This window comes from Aquarana catesbeiana, linkage group LG03, assembly GCF_042186555.1.
Source record: "Aquarana catesbeiana isolate 2022-GZ linkage group LG03, ASM4218655v1, whole genome shotgun sequence".
Lineage (NCBI taxonomy): Eukaryota > Metazoa > Chordata > Amphibia > Anura > Ranidae > Aquarana > Aquarana catesbeiana.
In genome coordinates, this window is record NC_133326.1 from 56060247 (window position 1) to 56083634 (window position 23388).

At 43.9% G+C, this 23388-nt stretch overlaps 1 protein-coding gene across 1 annotated transcript in view; it reads left to right on the top strand.

Moving 5' to 3' along the window:
• Positions 1 to 23388, top strand: part of IL16 (interleukin 16) — a 226459-nt gene that overhangs the window by 189687 nt on the left and 13384 nt on the right. Inside the window, exons 16-19 of the mRNA XM_073618563.1 lie at positions 3940 to 4129; positions 9610 to 9711; positions 15493 to 15730; positions 21802 to 21933. Of these exons, the coding sequence (XP_073474664.1) occupies positions 3940 to 4129; positions 9610 to 9711; positions 15493 to 15730; positions 21802 to 21933 (662 nt within the window). The remainder of the gene's footprint in view (positions 1 to 3939; positions 4130 to 9609; positions 9712 to 15492; positions 15731 to 21801; positions 21934 to 23388) is intronic.

The window sequence follows — 23388 nt, forward strand, 5'->3', positions numbered from 1 at the left end:
CCTTGCATACACACGGTCACGCAAAAGTTCGCTGAACTTTCGACCGTCAAGAACGCGATGACGTACAACACTACGATGACCTGAGAAAATGAAGTTCAATGCTTCCGAGCATGCGTCGAATTGTTTCCCGTCATGCGTAGGAATTTTGCGCGTCGGACTTGCCACAGACGATGGCATTTTCGGATAGGGACTTTTTCTGACTGAAAAATTAAGAACATGCTCTCAATCTTTTGCTAGCTGAAATTCGGCCAGCAAAAGACCAATGGAGCATACACACGGTCGTATTTTTCGATGAAAATCTCTCATCGGTCTTTTGCTGGCCGAAATTCCGATCGAGTGTACGCGGCATTAGTTACTGTGAGTACAAATTATTCAATGAATGACAATTTGCCATGCCTTATTTCAGGGGTATCCATCTGGGCCACATTGTAAAAAGAGGAATTGTCTTAGGCCACACATGAATTACACCAACAATAAGGATAGCTGATGAGCAGAAAAAGTCGAGCAGATGACAAGTTAAAGAGGTTCTAAAGGCAGAATTTTTTTAATCTTAATGTATTCTATGCATTAAGATAAAAAACCTTCCGTGTGCAGCACCCCCCTCAGCCCCCCATACTTACCTGAGCCCCATCTCCATCCAGCGATGTTGCACAAGGACCCCGGCTGTGCGGGGACTCTCCCTCCTCATTGGCTGAGACAGCAGCAGAGGGGTGAGAGAGGGGGCGGAGACCGAGCCGCAGCTCTGTGTCTGAATGGACACAGAGCAGCAGCTCAGCACAAGTGCTCCCATAGCAAGCTGCTTGCTGTGGGGACATTCTGCAGGAGTGAGGGGCCAAGAGTACCGGCGAGGGACCCGAGAAGAGGAGGATCGGGGCAGCTCTGTGCAAAACCACTACACAGAGCGGGTAAGTATAACATGTTTGTTATTTTTACACAAAAAAAAAAAACAAGAATTTAATATCACTTTAACGATCACTGATAAAAATAAGGTACTTATCTGAGTAATAAAACTTCATTTTTTTTAATCTTTTTTTTATTATAAAAGTAAAAGAGGGCAACATAAAACTAGTGAGATATGTAATGCTGTTTTTGATAAAATAACCCATCAATATCTGGTTGGATGGATGGAGTAGCAATTCTCAATGAATTCTCAAGTCACTCATCAGATATTTTGGTTCTAATTTCAAAAGAAAGAAGGATTTCGCACAATAGCCTATTACCTGAGGAATACTCCTCTAGGTATCGTGCTGTCTAAACAATAATGACAGGAATACTAAAGTGCAATAAGTCCATGCGAATAATGTATCATTGTGAAATAAATATTAATATCTCATAAAAATAGTGACTGGTAAGGCTAGACATATCAAATAATCACATAATTGCATAAAGTATCTACTGTAAAATACCAAAATCCTATTAGTAGGTAGTGTACCAATGACCGTGAAAAAGTGCAAATCAAGTGTTAATAGTCCAAATAAAGATGAATGTAAAACCTATGTCCATATGGTAAGGTGGACTGTACTTAAGAGTCACAGATATATAGGTATAAAGATGATCCAATAGGTGGCTCATTAATAATATAATTCAGTGATGTTGCCCATATAAAACTCCATACAGTTTTTCCTGGATGTGGTCTCCCAGAACTCTCACCTTAAAGCTGATGAATGATTGCATCTGTGAGTTCAGGTTTATAGGTGTTATCACTGTTGAATGCTGTCAGTGAGGCTTGTTGCGGATTTCCCCTTTAAAATCCTCTGCCAAAGTTCCTAAAGGGCTCCGGTATTGCCACAGCAGTGGCAGGGGGAAAAAGGAGAAAAAAGAAAGGCCTCCACTAGTGTAGTAAGAAATAACAGTAAGGGGATATTTATTAAGTGTCTGCAATGGACTCTTACATTCCCCAGATGAAGACACGTGACCGTGTCGTAACGCGTAGGGAGTGGCCGGAGCGAGACGTACACCAGGAGGAAGAGTGAGAGGGCGCTGAGAACGCCACATTGTCACTATCTTTTTCCATTTGCTTTTAAACGTTTGTTACAATGTAAGAGTCCATTGTAGACACTTAATAAATATCCCCTTACTGTTTTAACTTACTACACTAGTGGAGGCCTTTCTTTTTTCTCCTTTTTCCCCCTGCCACTGCTGTGGCAATACCGGAGCCCTTTAGGAACTTTGGCAGAGGATTTTAAAGGAGAAATCCGCAACAAGCCTCACTGACAGCATTCAACAGTGATAACACCTATAAACCTGAACTCACAGATGCAATCATTCATCAGCTTTAAGGTGAGAGTTCTGGGAGACCACATCCAGGAAAAACTGTATGGAGTTTTATATGGGCAACATCACTGAATTATATTATTAATGAGCCACCTATTGGATCATCTTTATACCTATATATCTGTGACTCTTAAGTACAGTCCACCTTACCATATGGACATAGCTTTTACATTCATCTTTATTTGGACTATTAACACTTGATTTGCACTTTTTCACGGTTATTGGTACACTACCTACTAAAAGGATTTTGGTATTTTACAGTAGATACTTTATGCAATTATGTGATTATTTGATATGTCTAGCCTTACCAGTCACTATTTTTATGAGCTATTAATATTTATTTCACAATGATACATTATTCGGATGGCCTTATTGAACTTTAGTATTCCTGTCATTATTGTTTAGACAGCACGATACCTAGAGGAGTATTCCTCAGGTAATAGGCTATTGCGCGAAATCATTCTTTCTTTTAGTTTTCACTTTATTTGTGTTGCTGTGAACACTTTAGATTTTGCTGCAATTATCCTACATTTTTGTTACACATTACTGCGCGAAGGACACTTATCACCCTCACCTTGGTTTTAATTTTGCCGTTCGTATGCTTCCTCTTTGAAAATAGTTTCTCACAAATATAGGTGTTGCCGAAAACTGATGACATGAATAAGGTGTAATTGTGAACAGCGGGATATTTTTTGGGGGAAGATAAAACTTATAAAAGTCCCTTATGGAGGCACTGTCATATTTTTCTTCGACTGCATGTGTTTTCTAAGTGTAAATACATTTTTACAAAAAACATCAACATTTTTAAGTAAGTTTACAGTTTACTGCCCAATTCGTAGCAATCTTTGGCCGCAGGTTGGACACCCCTGCCTTGTATAAACAGATTAACTTTTATTCACTCCCTTGTTATCTCTCGCCTTGACTATTGCAACTCCCTTCTCATTGGCTTACCTCTCCATAGGCTATCCCCTCTTCAGTCTATCATGAATGCTGCTGCCAGACTTATCCACCTTACCAACCGCTCAGTGTCTGCCAACCCTCTACTTCAATCCCTACACTGGCTCCCAATCACCCAGCGAATTAAATTCAAAATTCTAACCACAACATACAAAGCCATTCACAACTCTGCCCCAAGCTACATCACTAATCTTGTCTCCAAATATCACCCAAATCGACCTCTCCGCTCTTCTCAAGACCTCCTGCTTTCAAGCTCTCTCATCTCCTCCTCCCATGCTCGTCTCCAGGATTTCTCCAGAGCCTCAACCATCCTCTGGAACTTGCTACCTCCATCTATCCGGCTATCCCCTACTCTTGCTACCTTCAGGCAATCCCTGAAAACTCATCTCTTCAGGAAAGCCTATCACGTCTCCAACTAATCTCCTACCACTTCCACCAGCTCATTCCCCACAGTTACAACCTTTTGTACCACCTGCCCCACGCTATTAGATTGTAAGCTCTTCTGAGCAGGGCCCTCTTAATCCTATTGTATTGTATTGTATTATAACTGTATTGTCTCCCTTTTATATTGTAAAGCGCTGCGTAAACTGTTGGCGCTATATAAATCCTGAATAATAATAATAAATAATAATAATAATTAACCAAATGGTTTGCACACCATGGAGTTCCAGTATGAAGCCTCTAATAAAGTAACTCTTTTCATTATAGCCTCTCTGAGTTAAAGGGCTATGGAACGGGCCAGTCAGACAAAGAGAAGGAAGAGACCATCAGTGAGCAGCTCATCTTTCTGCCTTCATCTGCAGCCACTAACAGCCAGTCTGTCATATCTCTACTTCCCATTCAAGAACTGAGCCAACTAATAGAGGAAGTTCAAGCTCTAGATGAAGAAACACTTAAGGTCTGAAATTGTCTGAAAATATTTTCATTTTTAACTTTTGCGTATCTTCCTCAAAAAGCATAAAAACTATATGTGTTTAGATTGTGACGGGCACTGGAAAAGCCCATGTAGATAAGGTAGGCGGGCGGTTCAGAATGAGAGCTGCTTGGAAATCTTACATTTTGCTTGATATATCCATGCATGCAGGGCTGAGACAAGGGGTGGGCAGGAGGGGCATGTGTTCTGGGTGCAGTGCTTTCATGTGAGGAGGGTGGAATGCCACCCTGGCGTGCTGTGCCCTCATTACACTCTTGTATGTTACCAGCAGGACAAGATGTGCCTGATAACAGTTTTACTCACCTCCAATCTAAAGCTGTTGATCCTGCCCTTTACAGAGGATGTCAGGAAATCCACCAACCTCTCCTGCAATTTTAATAAATGCTGGTCAGCCTGGGCAAGTAGCAGAGCATGCCACCATACCTCATCGGCCTGCCTGCTGCAAGATCAGTCCCTGCACCGTTCTGCTAAATTGTGGGAGGAGGGGTTCTTTGTGCTTCAAGACATTTAGTTGCTGCAGTTTACTGCTAGCAAGCTCAGTGTTGGAGGTGTGGTGACAGCTCTGAAATTGTGTCAGTATACCTCAGTCCAGACACCTTGCACTACAGTGTTGCTGGCTTCAGAAACGAAACAGCTGCAAATACACTGAATCCTTATCCCACACTGTAGCCACTGTGCTGGGAGTGATATTGCAGCAAGTGGGACAACAGCAGGCATTACTACTGGTCCAGGCTGACCAGAGGTATTGATTACTTCAGGTAAGGGTGGTGGCTTTGCTGGCATTCTCTGTGAGCAGCAGGATCAACAGCAGGGGAGTAACTGCTAGCGTCAGAAGTCTGGTGAGCAGAATATGCCTCTGCTGGAAGCTAATGGCAACATTGGCGGGGTTCCCTGGTCAAAGCACCTCCCTTCAATCCCCTTTCATTACAGTCCACTCTCATAGTCACAGAGACTCCCTGCCACTTTAACCCAGCACCCCCACACCTTAGGGAGAAAAGAAACAATGGAATACTTGTCAGTACCAGTGTGCAAAGGTGTGTTTACTTTGGAAGAATAAATCACCTCCTACATTGGGTATCCTATGTGGGAGGATGTTGCTAAGTTATGTAAAACTATTCGTTTAGTTTTTTACATTTTAGAACGGGGTGCCTTGAGATAGATGTATTTTCCCTGACTCAAAAAAGGTAGGGAAACACTTCTATAGACAACAAATATAAAAAGTACACGCACGCGGTGTGTACTGCGAACACTGCGTTCCTCACAGTATAACAATTAGCTGTAAAGTCCGTATACAACAGTCTTAGTGAGAGGGCACAGAAAGATACAAGCAACTCTTGCAGCTCCTTGAACTGATCTTGGAGGCAGTGTTGGAACAAGTGGTTGGGACAAGCGGTCAACTCAGCGGTCAACTCAGCGGTCAACTCAGCGGTCAACTCAGCGGTGCCCGGGGTAGGTGCCCACTCACCCCTCCCCAGTCCCAACCTTACTTGGAGGGATCCACTCATGTATAGATGAAAAAGACAAGGACGCTGGAGTTAGTAGAATCTCAATGATAACATTTATTAACATAGCACACTCACATGTATAAAAAATGTGTCCAGACTGGGATTGATCAGGGACACCATCAAACAACATGGATTCATCCAACCATCAGGGTCTGGCCAATCATGCATGTTCAGCGAGACCCTCATGGTTGGATGAATCCATGTTGTTTGATGGTGCTCCTGAGCTATCCTATAGACAAGGCATTTTGTCTTGAGTTCTATGTATTTAGATAATACCATTGTGCTGAACTTTTCTCCAGCACAGTGTTTTGGGACACAGTCTACCAAATCTCAACCCGCTGCAGTGAAATAGGATGAATGAAATATCACAAAAATTTAAAAGAAAAAAGGAAACAGTGCAATGCCTCATTTATGAGGCTGCTGATGTGAATTGGCCCTGAAGTAGCATCAGCTGACAGATAAGCTCAACATATGTCCATTGTCTATGGAGCACCTGCAGTGTTCATGATCAGTGTAAAGCACATGGTCATGTCAAGTGCAAAAATGAAGAATAAAAAAAACTGCCAAACAAGTTGCAGTTGATAAAAAGCCACACATAAATAATTGCAGGGTGCTTATTACAGTATGTATGGGAAGTACTGATCACACAGGATATTAGAAGTGACTGTTACACTCACATAATCTCTAGAGATCCTCACCATTTGTTGACATAAGGAAAAATGTCCTTTTTTGTACCCATTTTTCTTCCTTATTTACACTAAACAAGCACTGTGAGCTTTAAAGAAATCTTTGCAGAAGGAAATATGTAGACAACTATTGATGACCTTACCTTCTAAAAATGCAAGCTATCTGGATTTCATACTGATTTAAGAGTCCTTGACCAGGGACAAGTGTGCAGATTAGGATTTATAACTTTACTCTGATTTATATATAAAAAAAAGTAAATGCATAGGCATTCACCCAGTAAAAAGTGCATGGACATATGTTTCAAGTGAATGGAGCAAAAAACAAATGTTATTAGGATTTTTCCCATGCTGTTTCAAAGTTTTTCATTGATTTTAAATGAAAAATACTGCATTTGGCCACTTGATGATGCTAAGTGCCATAGGGAATTCCTAATATACTTAGTGCCATCTAGTGCCCAAATGCAGCATTTTCCATGTAATTAAAGTAAAACTAAAGGCAAAAGTTTTTTATTTTAGTTTTGAATAGAGTGAAGAGGGATTAGAACTCTTGTCAATTTGTAATGCTCTCTGTGCTCCTGTTAGTGAGATTCATCCTCTCTATTTGAACCATCATATGTGAAAGTAAAAGTACACCCAAATTTTGGGTATGACACCAGTACAGTGATAGAGGGGTAATCTTCCAATAGGGACACTAGTTCTGGTGACACCCTGCGATTCCCTCACTTTGGAGGGATTTCCTTTCACTTCTTGTTTTGGCTGTGGAACTGAAGTGAAGGTAAATCTCCCAAATGGGACACAGATGGCAAAAAAAAAGAAAAAACTGGCAGAGGTTATAACCCTCCCTTACTCTATGCAAAATGAATCAATTGCCTTTAGTTCTACTTTAAGTATTCTAGGAAAGCATCATAGGAAATTTCCATGATACTTAGCTCCATCTAGTGGCCAAATCTAGTAGTGGATAATACTGCATTTGGGCACAACTATGGTATTTTCCATTTTAAATCAATGAAAAACATTCCAACAACACAGGAAATATCCTAATAACATTCATGTTTTGCCTCATTGACATATTCACTGGGCAAACTGCTATGCAGATTTTTTTTTTTAAATAGTCTTTGGTATATGCTCTTCCAGTGCAGTAATATAGGTGTAGATGATGAAGCCAGAGAAAGACAGGCAATTAGCTTTTTCAGAAGGAGGTCAGCAATGGCAGCACTGTTTTTCTGTCAAATATATTCCCCTGTGGCTAATTTGCATAGTGGGTACTTGGTTGGTTGTATGCCCTCCTGTTCCCTGCTGTCCACTGCCCTGCCCCTTTAATCAATTGTATTTCAGTTCTTTCGATCATGGAGGCTCAACCTGTTGATGTTATCTAGGGAAGTCTGCATGCAAATGCAGCCTGTCTAGGAATGCCCATTACTCCAAACTGGCATCCACCATCCAAAGCATTTTAATATTTGCATAACTCCTCCCAAGAGCCAGACCCTGAAGCTGAGAGCTCTTGAGAAGAGTATTTAGGCAGGGTGTGGGGATGTTTTCAGGAAACTATGTACACCGCTGTGCTGACCCCTCTAACCAGCTGTGGTCTGACTGCATTGCATAGAGAAGCACAGAGACCCAAAGATGACATCTTTGGGTCTGAAAAAAAGTTATGTAATGTAAAAAAAGTTTTATTTAAAAAATGTATTAGTATGTTGATAAGCAGGGGAGAGCAAAAGAAAACAAGAAAGCAAAATATAGTCAGATTAGGTCCCTTCTTCGGGCTTTATACAAAAGTATATAAAGCCTGAAGAAGGGACCTAATGGGTCCCAAAGGCTAGTTAGTGAGTATATCACTTAAAACCACTTCCCGACCGCCGCACGACTATATACGTCCTAAGTTTGAACGGGGATATCGTTGTTATGGCAGCAGCTAGCTGCCATAACCCCGGTATCCCCATTTTCGTGCGGCGGCCGGCTTTCAGATAAAAGTGGTCCCTGCGGCAGATTCGCCGCGAGATCACTTTTATCGGTGGCGGGAGAGGGCCCCCCCCTCCCGCCGCGATCCGGTGCCCTCCGCCGCTTACCGGAGCCGTCGGTAGTGGCGGAGGCGATCGCGTCCTTCTGTGTGGTGTGTCTGGAGACGAGTGAGGCTAAGATGGCGCTCACTCGTCTCCATGATACTGCTGGGCGGAAGCGACGTCAAAACGTCACTTCCGTCCACGCCTCTTAAAGGCATATTTTTTCAAATGTCATTTTTCTAAATGACTTTTTTTTTTTTTTTTTTTATTGCATTTTAGTGTAAATATGAGATCTGAGGTCTTTTTGACCCCAGATCTCATATTTAAGAGGTCCTGCCATGCTTTTTTCTATTACAAGGGATGTTTACATTCCTTGTAATAGGAATAAAAGTGACACATTTTTTTTTTTTTTTAAACAGTGTAAAAATAAATAAAATATTTTAAAATAAATAATAAAAATAAAAAAAAAAATTTTTAAAACCCCCCTGTCCCGACGAGCTCGCGCGCAGAAGCATATGAAAACGGTGGTCAAACCACACATGTGAGGTATCACAGCGACCGGTAGAGCGAGAGCAATAATTCTAGCCCTAGACCTCCTCTGTAGCGCAAAATATGCAACCTGTAGAATTTTTTAAACGTCGCCTATGGAGATTTTTGAGGGTAAAAGTTTGACGCCATTCCACGAGCGGGCGCAATTTTCAAGCATGACATGTTGGGTATCAATTTACTTGGCGTAACATTATATTTCACAATATAAAAAAAAATTGGGATAACTTTACTGTTGTTTTATTTTTTTATTCAAAAAAGTGCATTTTTTCCAAAAAAAGTGCGCTTATAAGACCGCTGCGCAAATACGGTGCAAAAAAAAGTATTGCAATGACCGCCATTGTATTCTCTAGGGTGTTAGAAGAAAAAACATATATAATGTTTGGGGGTTCTAAGTAATTTTCTAGCAGAAAAACCTGTTTTAAACATGTAAACACCTAAAATCCAAAACAAGGCTGGTCCTTAAGTGGTTAAGATCCAAACATTCTGCAGTGATCAAGGCTAACACGGTACAAGACACTACTTTGTCGACAGAAAAGGAACTCTTGTATATATTCGCAATGAAGGATAGGGAATGTGAGTCTTGGTTTGTTGCTGCAGGTAACAGTCCAGTTTTCTTTGCTCCTGTTTTTAATTTAGCTTTGTTCTGTAACTTTATCCATGGCTGTCTGTTAGTGAAAGCAGCTTTGTCTATGTCTCCAATCCAGGAATTTGATGACATTCATGTGGTGGTCCTGCACAAGGAAGAGAATGCTGGCTTAGGCTTTAGCCTTGCTGGAGGACTTGATCTGGAAAACAAGGCAATCACTGTAAGTAGGTTAATCAATAAAGTCTATACAGTTCTATAATTTTTAAACAAGCACATTTTATTCAGAACAATTTTCGTGTGGTGGTGGTCTTCGGTGGTCTGCAGGGTGGGGCCAGGAGTGCAAAGTGGGGGCACAAAGAACAACTTGGGGTGTCCACTGGAAAAATAAGAGGAGAGGTGGGAGAGCCTTATAGTGTCATATGTATAAAAAAAAGTACAATTTCCTGTTTGGCCACTAGGTGGCACTCTTCCTGTAGAGAAATAGAGAGTTACCTAGAGAGTAGGAGAAGTTCAGGCAAGGACTTAAAGTGGGGTTCCACCCAAAAAAAAAACAAAATACCTGAAAAATTGTAAAAAAAAACAAAAAAACATTTGAATTTTTTTTTTTTTTTTACTTACCTCTAAATGCCTGTTGCTAGGTGGTCCCTCGTAGTCTGCCTATTCCTTTGCCTGGGCTGGTGACATCACTTCCCCCCAGGCACAGGAAGGGCTCGGCTCTGCTCCCTCCCTCCTGTCAATCATCTGGGACCCATTACAGGTCCCAGGTGATTGAGCAGCCAATCACGGCGCACGGCGCCGCTCGCGCATGCGCAGTGGGTGCCAGGCTGTGAAGCCACAGCCCGGCGCCCACAGTTGAAATGCTGGCGCCGACGAGTGGGGCTTCGATCCCCCGCATCGCTGGACCCAGGGACAGGTGAGTGTCCAATTAAAAGTCAGCAGCTGCAGTATTTGTAGCTGCTGACTTTTAATTTTTTTTTTTTTTAATGGAGCCCCTGGGTGGAACTCCTCTTTAAGAAAACAGAAGTGGGACCCTGGAGCTGAAATTTGGGACATGGTGGGGCCTATTCTACAAAGATGTTGTGCTTACAGTGCTTGGTATTCCCCAGCTGGGGAATACCTCAGAGGTCTTGGGGTACTGGATAGCAGGATTTTAGGAAATGGGCATAGGTAGCCTGATCTGGGAAAATGCAGATGACTGCTATCATAATTGGTGGGAAGCTGTATACCCTGAAGTTGTCTACCTTGAAGTTGTGAAAATGAAGCTTTACAAATCTATTGGACTCACCTCTTCTTGCTACTAATGGCCCATCTCTGGAACTAGTACCTGGCTCAGCCGGGAAGGCTGCGGGTTGACGTGTAGGGTGTGGTAATGTACATGTGCTGGTGAATGGACGCTATTTGGATCCCTTTGGGAGCGAGGACTCACATTAACGTGAAATTAGGGCTTGTTAGTGGTACCTGGGAGTGAAACGTTTTTCCCATGTTCTAATGGCCCTGCCTACAAACTCCAAGCGGTTTTGTGGGCAAGTATAGTTTGGCCTCCCTGCAAGGGTGGCGTTGTTTAGAGGCCATCGTGCAGAGATGATGGAGGTCAAGGGGGCACTCGGGTTGGCATGCATTTTGGGTAGGTCAGGGACAGAGACCAGCTGGTTAGGCACAGGTTGATTAACGTGAGACAGGTTTTTGTGAAGGAGAGACAGAGTAGGGACTACTGCTGTATCTCTCCACTAGCTTTCCTCACCAGGGGCCCTGTTACCAGTCTGCCTTCCTGCCACCTCCTCTGTTGGATGCTGCCAGGTGTCTACAGTGTGTACATATATCCCTTACCTGGTTTGTTGTAAGAGTTTTGGTTCTGTGTGGCCTTGTCCACAGAGTTTGTTGTTCTTCTCAATACTATAATGTTAACTACAACCGACTAAGTGACCATCTGACCATGAATAAACTTCTTGATCCCCTTCAGTCCGGATTTCGCCCTCAACACTCCACGGAAACTGCTCTCCTTAAACTCTCAAATGACCTACTAATGGCTAAAACCAGTGGACACTATTCTGTACTTCTTCTGGATCTCTCTGCTGCCTTTGACACAGTGGACCACCCCCTCCTCCTCAATAAACTCCACTCCGTTGGCCTCCATGACTGTACTCTTCGCTGGTTCTCATCCTACCTATCCCGCCGCTCCTTCAGTGTCACTTACAACTCTACTTCCTCCTCTCCTCTTCCTTTCTCCGTTGGGGTCCCCCAAGGTTCTGTTCTTGGACCTCTCCATTTCTCAATCTACACCACCTCCCTGGGTCAGTTGAATGCCTCCCACGGCTTTAAATATCATCTCTACGCTGATGACACCCATATCTATCTCTCCACCCCCCAGCTCTCTCCATCTGTCTCCTCACACATTACCAACTTACTAGCAGACATATGAGCCTGAATTCACATCACATCCTCAAACTCAACCTATCCAAAACCGAGCTCATGATATTTCCTCCCTCAGGTGCCACTTCCCCTGATTTCCCTGTCAATATCAACGGCTCAACTATCAACCCATCTCCCCACACCAAGGTCCTAGGTGTAATCCTGGACTCTGAACCTTTCGAACCCACATTCTATCACTATCCAAAATTTGCCGCCTCAATCTCCGCAACATCTCCAAGATACGCCCCTTCCTAACCAATGTCACCACAAAGCTTCTAATCCACTCCCTGGTCATCTCCCGCCTCGACTACTGCAACTCCCTCCTCATTGGCTTACCTCTAAATAGGCTATCCCCACTTCAGTCCATCATGAACGCTGCTGCCAGGCTCATCTACCTCACAAACTGCTCAGTGTCTGCTATACCCCTCTGCCAAGCCCTCCATTGGCTGCCACTCAGTCACCGAATTAAATTCAAGATACTAACTATAACTTACAAAGCCATCCACAACCTGGCCCCCAGCTAAATCTCTAACCTAGTCTCAAAATACCAACCTAATCGTTCTCTTCGCTCCACCCAAGACCTCCTGCTCTCAAACTCCCTTGTCACCTCATCCCATGCTCGCCTTCAGGACTTCTCCAGAGCCTCTCCCATCCTCTGGAATGCTCTACCCCAATCCGTCCGATTTTCTCCTACTTTATCCACTTTCAGACGATCCCTGAAAATTCATCTCTTCAGAGAGACCTATCTGGCCCCCACCTAACAACTGTACATGTATCTTCTCAATCAGCACATCACCCACAGTTATTACCTCTTGTATCTCTTGACCTTCCCTCTTAGATTGTAAGCTCTAAGGAGCAGGGCCCTCTGATTCCTACTGTATTAAAGTGTATTGTATTTGTACTGTCTACCCTCAAGTTGTAAAGCGCTATGTAAACTGTTGGCGCTATATAAATCCTGTATAATAATAATAATACACTCTACCATACCAACTAGTCTCTGTGTGAGTTCTCTTCCCCTGCAGGCAGTGAATCTGAGCCCACCTACATGCTGGTTTAGATATGAAAAATTAACATGGTAAATTACATTCAATGACATTGAAATGACAGCTTCCAACGGTCCCTGATTTCGAGGGACTATCCCTGATTTTGAACAAAAGCCCTCTGTCCCTCTTTCCTCCTCATTTGTCCCTCATTTTGGTCTGCTCTATATAGTTGTATATAAAATACACTTTTTATATTTCAAAAAGTGCTTCCCAGTGCTAAACCTTTCTAATAATTTCTAAATTGCTGCATTTGTAAATGTCAAAAGCCAGTACAAAGAAACAGTAGTGGTTAACAAAAAAAGGCACTTGTAGGTTTAACTAATTGTTTTTTTGGATAACTCTCCTTTAGGGGGCAGGGGGTGTGTCCGATGTCTACATGTTTTTGCTAATAGATGTCCCTCGTTTCCACCTCAAAAAGTTGGGAGGTATGCAATGAGGTTGCGGTAACCCAGCCAGGGTTGAACAACCTTTCGTGGGCACAAGTAGAGAATACCCTTGTCTTCATGCATGATACACTAGTCCCTCTCGATGCCTTAGGGGTCCTGGTATTAGGTCCTCAGAAGGGACTTCAAGAGGTGATGTACTCGTTGGAGGTAAAGTAAAAAACCCATCGGTGGTTCGAACGTCAGAAGCACAAGTTGAAATTTGTATTATGGTGTGTCTAGGGATCAATCTAAGACATCATATTTTACAAACATCAAGTTACTTTATTGTATCAGTTTAAGGCTACTTTCACACTGAGGCGCTTTACAGGCGCTATAGCGCTAAAAATAGTGCCTGCAAAGCGCCTCTCCTGTCACTCTCGGGCTTTCACACTGGATTGGTGCACTTGCGGGACGTAAAAAAAAAGTCCTGCAAGAAGCTTTGAGGCACTTTAGAAGCGCTCCTAAAGCACTCCTGCCCATTGAGATTGAAATCAATGGACAGCGCCGCTGAAGCACCTGTAAAGCATCATGGCAAAGGCGCTATGCAGGCACTATTAACCCTTTATTCGGCCGCTAGCAGGGTTAAAAGCGCCCCGCTAGCAGCCAAAAAGCGCCTATAAAACCACGGTAAAGCGCCGCTAAAATGCTTTACCGCCGATGCCCCCATGCCTCAGTGCGGACTGGGATGTTTTCAGCTTCCAGGAATTGTGTACAGAGCCTTGCAACATGGGGCCGTGCATTATCATGCTGCAACATGAGGTGATGGTCGTGGATGAATGGCACAACAATGGGCCTCAGGGTCTCGTCATGGTATCTCTGTGCATTCAAAATGCCATCAATAAAATGCACCTGTGTTCATTGTCCATAGCATATGCCTGCCCATACCATAACCCCACCGCCACCATGGGCCACTCGATCCACAACGTTGACATTAGCAAACCGCTCACCCACGTGGCGCCATACATGCTGTCTGCCATCTGCCCTGTACAGTAAAAACCAGGATTCATCCGTGAAGAGAACACCTCTCCAACGTGCCAGACGCCATCGAATGTGAGCATTTGCCCACTCAAGTCGGTTATGACGACGAACTGCAGTCAGGTCAAGACCCCGATGAGGATGACGAGCATGCAGATGAGCTTCCCTGAGACGGTTTCTGACAGTTTGTGCAGAAATTCTTTGGTTATGCAAACGGATTGTTGCAGCAGCTGTCTGGGTGGCTGGTCTCAGATGATCTTAGAGGTGAAGATGCTGGATGTGGAGGTCCTGGGCTGGTGTGGTTACACGTGGTCTGCGGTTGTGAGGCCAGTTGAATGTACTCCCAAATTCTCTGAAACGCCTTTGGAGACATCTTATGGTAGAGAAATGAACATTCAATTCAAGGGCAACAGCTCTGGTGGACATTCCTGCAGTCAGCATGACAATTGCACGGTCCCTGAAAACTTGCGACATCTGTGGCATTGTGCTGTGTGATAAAACTGCACATTTTAGAGTGGCCTTTTATTGTGGCCAGTCTAAGGCACACCTGTGCAATAATCATGCTGTCTAATCAGCATCTTGATATGCCACACCTGTGAGGTGGATGGATTATCTCAGCAAAGGAGAAGTTCTCACTTACACATATTTAGACAGGTTTGTGAACAATATTTGAGAGAAATAGGCCTTTTGTGTACATTGTTCAGCTCATGATAAATAGGGGCAAACACAAAAGTGTTGCGTTTATAATTTTGCTCAGTGTATTAGACACATTGGGGTATATTTACTAAAACTAGAACACTCAGAATCTGGTGCAGCTGTGCATGGTACCCTATCCGCTTCCAACTACAGCTTGTTCAATTAAGCTTTGGCAATGAAACCTGGAAGCTGATTGGTTTCAGTGCAGAGCTGCACCAGATTTTGCACTCACCAGTTTTAGTAAATAAACCCCATTGCGGCAATTATTCGTGTCCGCTTTGCGAATGCTTGCGGCACTTGAACAGCAACATTTTTATAAGTAGACATCATTTATAAATAGTACACCTTCCTGCACCCTGTTGGTGCATTTGTGTTTATTTCTATCCCACAAATTATGTGCATTATTGATTTGTGTGAAGTTGTCCTAATAGATGCTTGCTTTTAATTCTGCAGGTCCACAGAGTGTTCCCCAGTGGTCTCACCTCTCAAGAAGGAACTATTCAAAAAGGAGACAAAGTTTTGTCCATCAATGGAAAGTCACTGAAAGGTGTCACTCATAATGAAGCACTGGGGATTTTACGTGAGGCACGTCTACCTAGACAAGCTGTTATAGTGATAAAGAAAGAAAAGGATGGTGAACAAAGCTCCAGCTCATCAGACTGTACTGGGACTGATGAACATACAACTGGAAGTAAGTGATAGGTTATGATAATAGCCCAATTATACAGAAATATATCACCATATTTTCTTCTTATGACCTGTAAACTATTTCTTAGTACCCCCATGTCTTTTACTGTGTCCTAAAAATTAATAGACTGTTATCCAGCAGCTTATGCTCAGCCTGATGCCTAGGTCTGGAACTATAGCTGGTGAATGTTTCTTCTACCCTCAGCAGCCCCCCGTTACTCAAGCAGGCTTTCTGGTACTTGGTTGCCCCCAGGTTTCAGTACACAACTCTACAGTGCCTGGCCAGATAGCACCAGGATTGAGCAAAGAGGACAGGAAAGGGTACCTGTAGTCTGGGTAAGTCAGATGAGGGTTGTGGTTGTGTGAGCAGCATCCGTGTCAAAATCCAGAGGCTGGTGGTGGTCTGGAAAGGCTGCAGCTGGATACACAATCCAAACAATGGTTCCAAATTCATGGCAGGCAGCAGGCAAGCAAAATCCAGTAAGCAATCAGAGGTCAAGGATGGTGGCACTGGCAAGCCAAAAGAGTAATCCAAGTTCAAGGCCAAGGTCAGCAACAAGGGAATCCATAATAGGTAGAGACACATGAGGCACAATTGGTGGGAAGTTAGGAATTAAAATGTTATCATAAGCTTAAAGCTCTGGGCTTGTGGCATTCAAATACAGCACCACAGCAGAGCCACCAATGAGAAGTAGAGGAGGCAAAGTGGTCTAAGCTGAATGCTGCCTAGCAACCGGGCCACCAGCCAATCAGAGCGGTAGGCCAATCGAGATAGGAGAGGAGAGCCACTGCTGACTAAAAGGAGCATCAGTCACAGCTCTCGAAACACCAGCATTCAGTGGCCTTATAGGCCTGTTTAATGACTGTAGTTTGATATCCACTTATATAATGCCAGGTAGAGAACTGAACATTTTTAAGATCATACTTCTATAAACACTGTATTTTTTTATATTTAAGAAAGATCAAGCAGGAAAAATACATAGTGCACACATGATATAAACACACAAGAATGTTGACATAGCAATGTTCATCAAATGAGAACAGTTCAGAGCTCACTAGGAAACAACAATCAATTGTATGAGCATCAGGACAGCAAGCTCTGAACAATAGTTATAACACCTAGGGCAGGGGCGGAATATAGAAACTGGAGGATTAAACCCCCCAAACAGTATAAGAAAAGAAACCAGTAAAGGCTTGTTCTCACATGTGACAGCACAGGGCTTTTGACGGGCAGTAAGGAGGCAATATGTTGCTTCTTCGCGGCTTGTTTTAACCTTAGAAAGGTCCAACCATTAGACAGGTAGAGTTCATTGGCGGTACCGCCCGCCGAATGTGACACGGAGTTTAATTTTTGCGAAAGCAAACCAAAGCCTTAAACAGATGCATGCCCTTCTCTAAATGACCACCCATGTGAATAAGCCCTAAGGCCGGTTTCATACTGGTACGACAAACGCTCCGACATTGGGAGTTCATGTTGCATGACGTGTGAAAATCAATGTTTCCCTATGGGAGCCGTCTTAACTGGTCCGACATAAATCGGTCTGACTTTGAAAATACTCCCTGCACTACTTTGGTCCGACTTTGATCCTACATCAGCCCATTGAATATCACTGAAGTTGGATCAAAGTCGGATATCTATCTTGACTGATCTGACTTGTGTTCTGATGATCTTGAAGGGGAACTCTGCCTCAACATGGGGGGGGGGTTGGTGAGGAGAAGGGCCTCTTCCCGACAACCCTGGCCATTGGTTGTTGGGGTCTGCGGGCAGGGGGCTTATCGGAATCTGGAAGCCCCCTTTAACAAGGGGCCCCCAGCTCCCAGGCCCCCCTCCCTATGTGAGCGAGTATGGGGTACATTGTACTCCTACCCATTCACCTAAAAAAAGTGTAAAAAAAAAACACATTACACATGTTTTTAAAGTAATTTATTAGGCAGCTCCGTTGTCTCTTTCAATCTCTTCTGTGTCCTCCGTTGACGTCTTCTGCCTGGGTTGGTTCTTTTCCGCTCTCTCCCCGGTTCTTCTCCCTCTGTCCGCTGTCTTCTCGCTCTTTTGCCCGGTCTTCTCCGCTGTTTTCTCCCTCTGTTCTTCTACCGATGTTGAATCGACGCTCTCTCCCACTCTAATGCCAGGTGTGCGGTGTGCCACTACTTATATTGGCATGGGGTGGGTCACCGCCCCTTATGACATCAGCGCCCGGGGCATAATGGGCATTGACGTCATAAGAGGCATGCCTCCGGTGACCCTGCCCCATGCCAATATAAGTAGTGGCACACCGCGCACCCGGCATTAGAGCAGGAGAGAGCATCGAGTCAACATCGGAAGAAGAACAGAGGGAAAAGACAGCGGAGAAGACCGAGCAAAAGAGCGAGAAGATAACGGAGGAGACCCGGCAGAAGACAGCGGACAGAGGGAGAAGAACTGGAGAGAGAGCGGAAAAGAACAGAGGGGGGAGAAGAACCAACAGAGGCAGAAGACGTGAGTGGAGGACACAGGAGAGCCGGAGACGGGAGAAGAGATCGGAAAAGAAGACGGAGCTGCCTAATAAATTACTTTAAAAACATGAACATGTGCAATGTGTTTTATTTTTTACACTTTTTTGTAGGTGAATGGGTAAGGGTACAATGTACCCCATACTCATAGATTCCAAAAAGCCCCCCGCCCGCAGACCCCGACAACCAATGGCCAGGGTTGTCGGGAAGAGGCCCTTGTCCTCATCAACCCCCCCATGTTGAGGCAGAGTTCCCCTTCAAGATCCTCATCAACATGAGCAGAGCCCCCCCCCCGCCCCAAAGCACCCACCCTTCCCATGTTGAGGGCATGCAGCCTGGTATGGTCCGGGGGGGGGGGCGCCCACTCGTCCCCACTCCTTTCCTGACCTGCCAGGCTGTGTGCTCGGATAAGGGTCTGGTATGGTTTTTGGGGGGACCACCATGCCGTTTTTTCGGCGTGGGGGTTCCCCTTAAAATCCACATCAGATTGAAGGGCTTGGTATGCTCTTGGAGGGGAACTCATGCCGTTTCTTTTTTTTACCATTTTGCATGAAGTATCCCCCTAAAGATTCATACCAGACAGTGACTGGTATTGTCTGAATCAAAGTCGGATCCCTGTTCAAGTCGCAGGTCAAGGTCGGATCCAAAATAGTACGACTGTCGTGTCTTACCAGTGTGAACCCAGCCTAAGAGAGGAAGAGGACTGAAAGAAGAAAAAGAGGAAGGGAAGAAACGGGGAGGGAATTCTCCTCCCAAGGGTAGCCACCCAACAACAATTTCCACTAAACTAAGCAGCCTCATCAAATCTCCCAAGCAAGGAAATTTGAAGTCACAAATGGTTCCGACATCTTCTGGAAAATGGGTATAGAGTCTAACCATGAGATTTTTCATGGTTTAGACATCATTGATCCAAGTAAAAAGGTCTAATTTAGAAGGTAATACAAACTTCTCAGCAATTAATAAATGGGAGGCTGTCAAAATGTGTAATAATTATTATTTGCGTTTATGTTTAGATAGTTGGGGAAATAGTAAACCCAATAAACCTGTCCGAGGAGTGAGCGGAAGAGCATACAGTATGTTGTGAGATGGTTTAGTACATCCTGGACTTCATGCCTGAAGGACTGAATATTAAGACAAGCCCAGAATATATGAAAAAAACACCCCTCTCCAACAGGTGGGAGGGATAAAAAAAAGTAACACTTCAGAGGTGTGGTACCAGTGGCACAAAATTTTGTACTGATTCTCTATGTAAAAGGTGCAAATGGAAGACTTACTAGCATCAGTCAAGATAGTTTCCCACTCCTCCACATTAAGTTACAATCCTAGTCCCTTTTTACTAAACAAACCACAGTAGAAATATCAGAAGATCTAAAAATACATTCTAATGCCCCGTACACACGGTTGGATTTTCCGATGGAAAATGTGTGATAGGACCTTGTTGTCGGAAATTCCGACCGTCTGTAGGCTCCATCACACATTTTCCATCGGATTTTCCGACACACAAAGTTGGAGAGCAGGCTATAAAATTTTCCGACAACAAAATCCGTTGTCGGAAATTCCGATCGTGTGTACACAAATGCGACGGACAAAGTGCCACGCATGCTCAGAATAAATAAAGAGATGAAAGCTATTGGCCACTGCCCCGTTTATAGTCCCGACGTACGTGTTTTACGTCACCGCGTTCAGAATGATCAGATTTTCCAACAACTTTGTGTGACCATGTGTATGCAAGACAAGTTTGAGCCAACATCCGTCAGAAAAAATCCTAGGATTTTGTTGTCGGAATGTTCGAACAAAGCCCGACCATGTGTACGGGGCATAACTCTGTAGCTGGTTTTGTTTGGAGAACAAAGGGGACCGGAAGTAGTAGAGAGCTGCAGTCATACAAGAGGTACAGGAAACGAGTGGGTGCAGTCATTGATTGATGCTTAATCTGAGGTTTTTACTGGAGATGAAATTTACATGACAATTGAGGCATCGCTCTAATGCATTTCCTGTATGAGAACTTAAAGTGTACATGTTTGTGTAAATGTTTATTTTAGCCCACAGGACAACTATTAGTCGTGCACTCCACAAATATGACCTTTATGGAAAAGTGGCAAGAATAAAGCCATAAGAAGTCCCATTTGCAGTTTGTGAGAAGCCATGTGGGGCACACAGAAAACATGTGAAAGAAGGTGCTCTGGTCAGATGAGTCCAAAATGGAACTTTTTGGCCTAAAAACAAAATGCTGTGTGTGGCATAAAACTAACACTACACTTCAACCTGAACACACCATCCCCACCGTGAAACATGGTGGTGGCAGCATTATGCTGTGTGAATGCTTTTGTTCAGCAGGGACAGTAAAGCTAGTCAAAGTTGATGGGAAGGTAGATGGAGCCAAATACAGGGCTTACTAAGAAGAAAACCTGTTATGCCGCGTACACACGAGCGGACTTTACGGCGGACTTTGCCCGGCGGACTGGATTTCGTCGGACAATTCGATGTGTGTGGGCTCCAGCGGACTTTGTTTTCTCAAAAGTTGGACGGACTTAGATTTTAAACTTGTTTAAAATTTATCCGTTGAAATCGAGTCCGGTCGAAAAGTCCGCTCGTCTGTATGCTAGTTCGACGGACAAAAAGGCACGCTAGGGCAGCTATTGGCTACTGGCTATGAACTTCCTTGTTTTAGTCCGGTCGTACGTCATCACGTACGAATTCGACGGACTTTGGTGGATTGTGTGTAGGCAAGTCCGTTCATTCACAAAGTCCGTCGGAAAGTACGTCGAAAAATCCGCCGGGCAAAGTCCGCCGTAAAGTCCGACCGTGTGTACGCGGCATAAGAGTCTGCAAAAGACTTGGGTGGAGGTTCACCTTCAGCAGGACAACAACCCTAAACATACAGCCAGAGCTACAATGGAATGGTTTAGATCAAAGCATATTCATGTGTTAGAATGGCCCAGTCAAAGTCCAGACCTAAATCCAATTGAGAATCTGTGGCAAGATTTGAAAATTGTTGTTCAAAGACGCTCTTCATCCAATCTGACAGAGCTTGAGCTATTTTGCAAAGAAGAATGGGCAAAAATGTTACTCCCTAGATGTGCAAAGCTGGTAGAGACACCCAAAAAGTCTTGCAGCTGTAATTGCAGCAAAAGGTGGTTCTACAAAGTATTGAACGCTCACGTGACCCGCCGACTCTCTCCTCCTCCCCTCCAGACTGATGTCAGCAGGGGAATCTCAGCCCTTGCATCTGTCAGACGAGGAGAGAGGCGGCGGGTCACATGCGCGCTGATTGACGATCTGAAATTAGGTATAATCGTCATTTTTTTTTATAAAACACAGACACAGGAGCATATGTCCTTAGGCGACAAGGAGGATAGTATAAAGTCATTACAGTGGGTTAACAACCACTTTAACGTTGATGTAGTGGAGTACAGGATTTGCAACATTACAGTGAGTGTAGTTTATCTAACACCCATCCCTGTCCACAAAACCTCACTTACCTTGTTAGGTATGTTTACTAGCTCTGCAATCAATGATTAGAAATATACATGTTTATCTGCATTTTTTTCTTAATGTAAAATAAGTCTTTTATCTTCCTGGCAGATATGGACGTGGGGGGCTTTATAATGTCTGTAACTCTGGAGAAGTCTTTGGCTGGTTTAGGATTCAGCTTGGATGGAGGAAAAGGTTCCATACATGGAGACAAGCCAATTGTCATCAACAGAATATTTAAAGGTGAAGAATATGCATTAACATTTTTTAAGCTTTGCACTAACTATTAATGATTTCTTCCAGAATATGAGATTTTTTTTTTTAACTTTCAGACATGTACCACCCAATGATTTTCCTTCCCCATCTGAGGAACTAGCCATATATGCTGTCCTCTAGGAAGGTGCCCCTTCTCCCTATCCTGTTCTTTACTTCTTCCCCACAGCACACTGCAATTACAGCACATGATTGCAGTGTCCTAGAGGAGGAGACAGAGTATAACCATTTAATACTTACAGCAATGACAGCATTTATTAAAACAGCTTAAATGTACATACAAATCCAATCAAGTGAAGTCACGTCTTCACTATGCCCTTTGATTATGCACTGCTGTGTCACACATTCCACACAGTCTGCCTTCTGAACTAAAGAGGAGCTGAGTGGAGGAGTTGGAGTCAGTACAGGAATCACTGCTTGCAGGCAGCAAGGTACCATGGGATATGTAGTCCTTAGAAATTGAAAGTAAACAGCAGAGGAGAAATTCTAAACATGGATTGATCATTTTTAAATAATTTAAAGTCCAGCCCCAGCTGAACCTAATCCCTTTACCCACCCCCACCACTCACCATTGCTTTTTTAAATGAAAAATGTAAAACCTATTTTTGCTCACTTAAGTACAGCTTTGAGCACAAAAACTTTACCAAAGTTAAAGCAGTAAAACATTGCTAGATGATGCATATTGGCTGTACTTCTTGGTCGCTCAGAATTAAGTGCTGCAGGTTTGATGGTCCCCAGTGCTGTAGTCATGTCACCTCTTCCCCTCTCCTCCAGGCCATATACATGTAGCACCCTCCTAGATAGGTGCTAGGATTAGTTAGATTTAGTGCTGGCTCACTGTATTCAGTGGAGCTGGGCGTGTTTTTCTTAGGTAAATTTAGCATGCCACACTTTAACCAGTGTGGCTGTAATTACAGTGTTAGACAAATCTAGCTAGGCTCACTTTAACCAGTGCAGCTGATTGATTGGGTTGGTTCAGTGCTCTCAACTGCTGCGGGTATGTTTGATCCCTCTGCCTTCTAGAGAGTTGTAAAATTATCTGGAACAAAGTTGTGGAGCTATGCAGATGGCAGTATGAATATGTATGCAGCCCTGGCCAAGCCCAGGGAGCAGGGCCCTGAAAGCTGCTGGGAAGCTGCATAAATACTCTGAGAGGCTGAGTTTCTGGGTCTTTTTCTGCAGAGGATCAGTCCAGCTTGGAGGGCTTCTGCCCTCCAGGCCAACACTGCCATGTGTTTGCAGTTTGTGAGGCCTCAGGTGGGCGACCTGAGGGCCTGGATGCTAAAGATACAGAGAGCTGACTGATGGGCTGTCTGCTGAAAATCGAGTCTGGTATCACAGGAAAAAGGTGTTGCATGGATGTTGGAAAGAGGAGCAAGCTTTCACTGGACAGTTTGTGAGTACAGACTGCTGAGAGATTTTAGA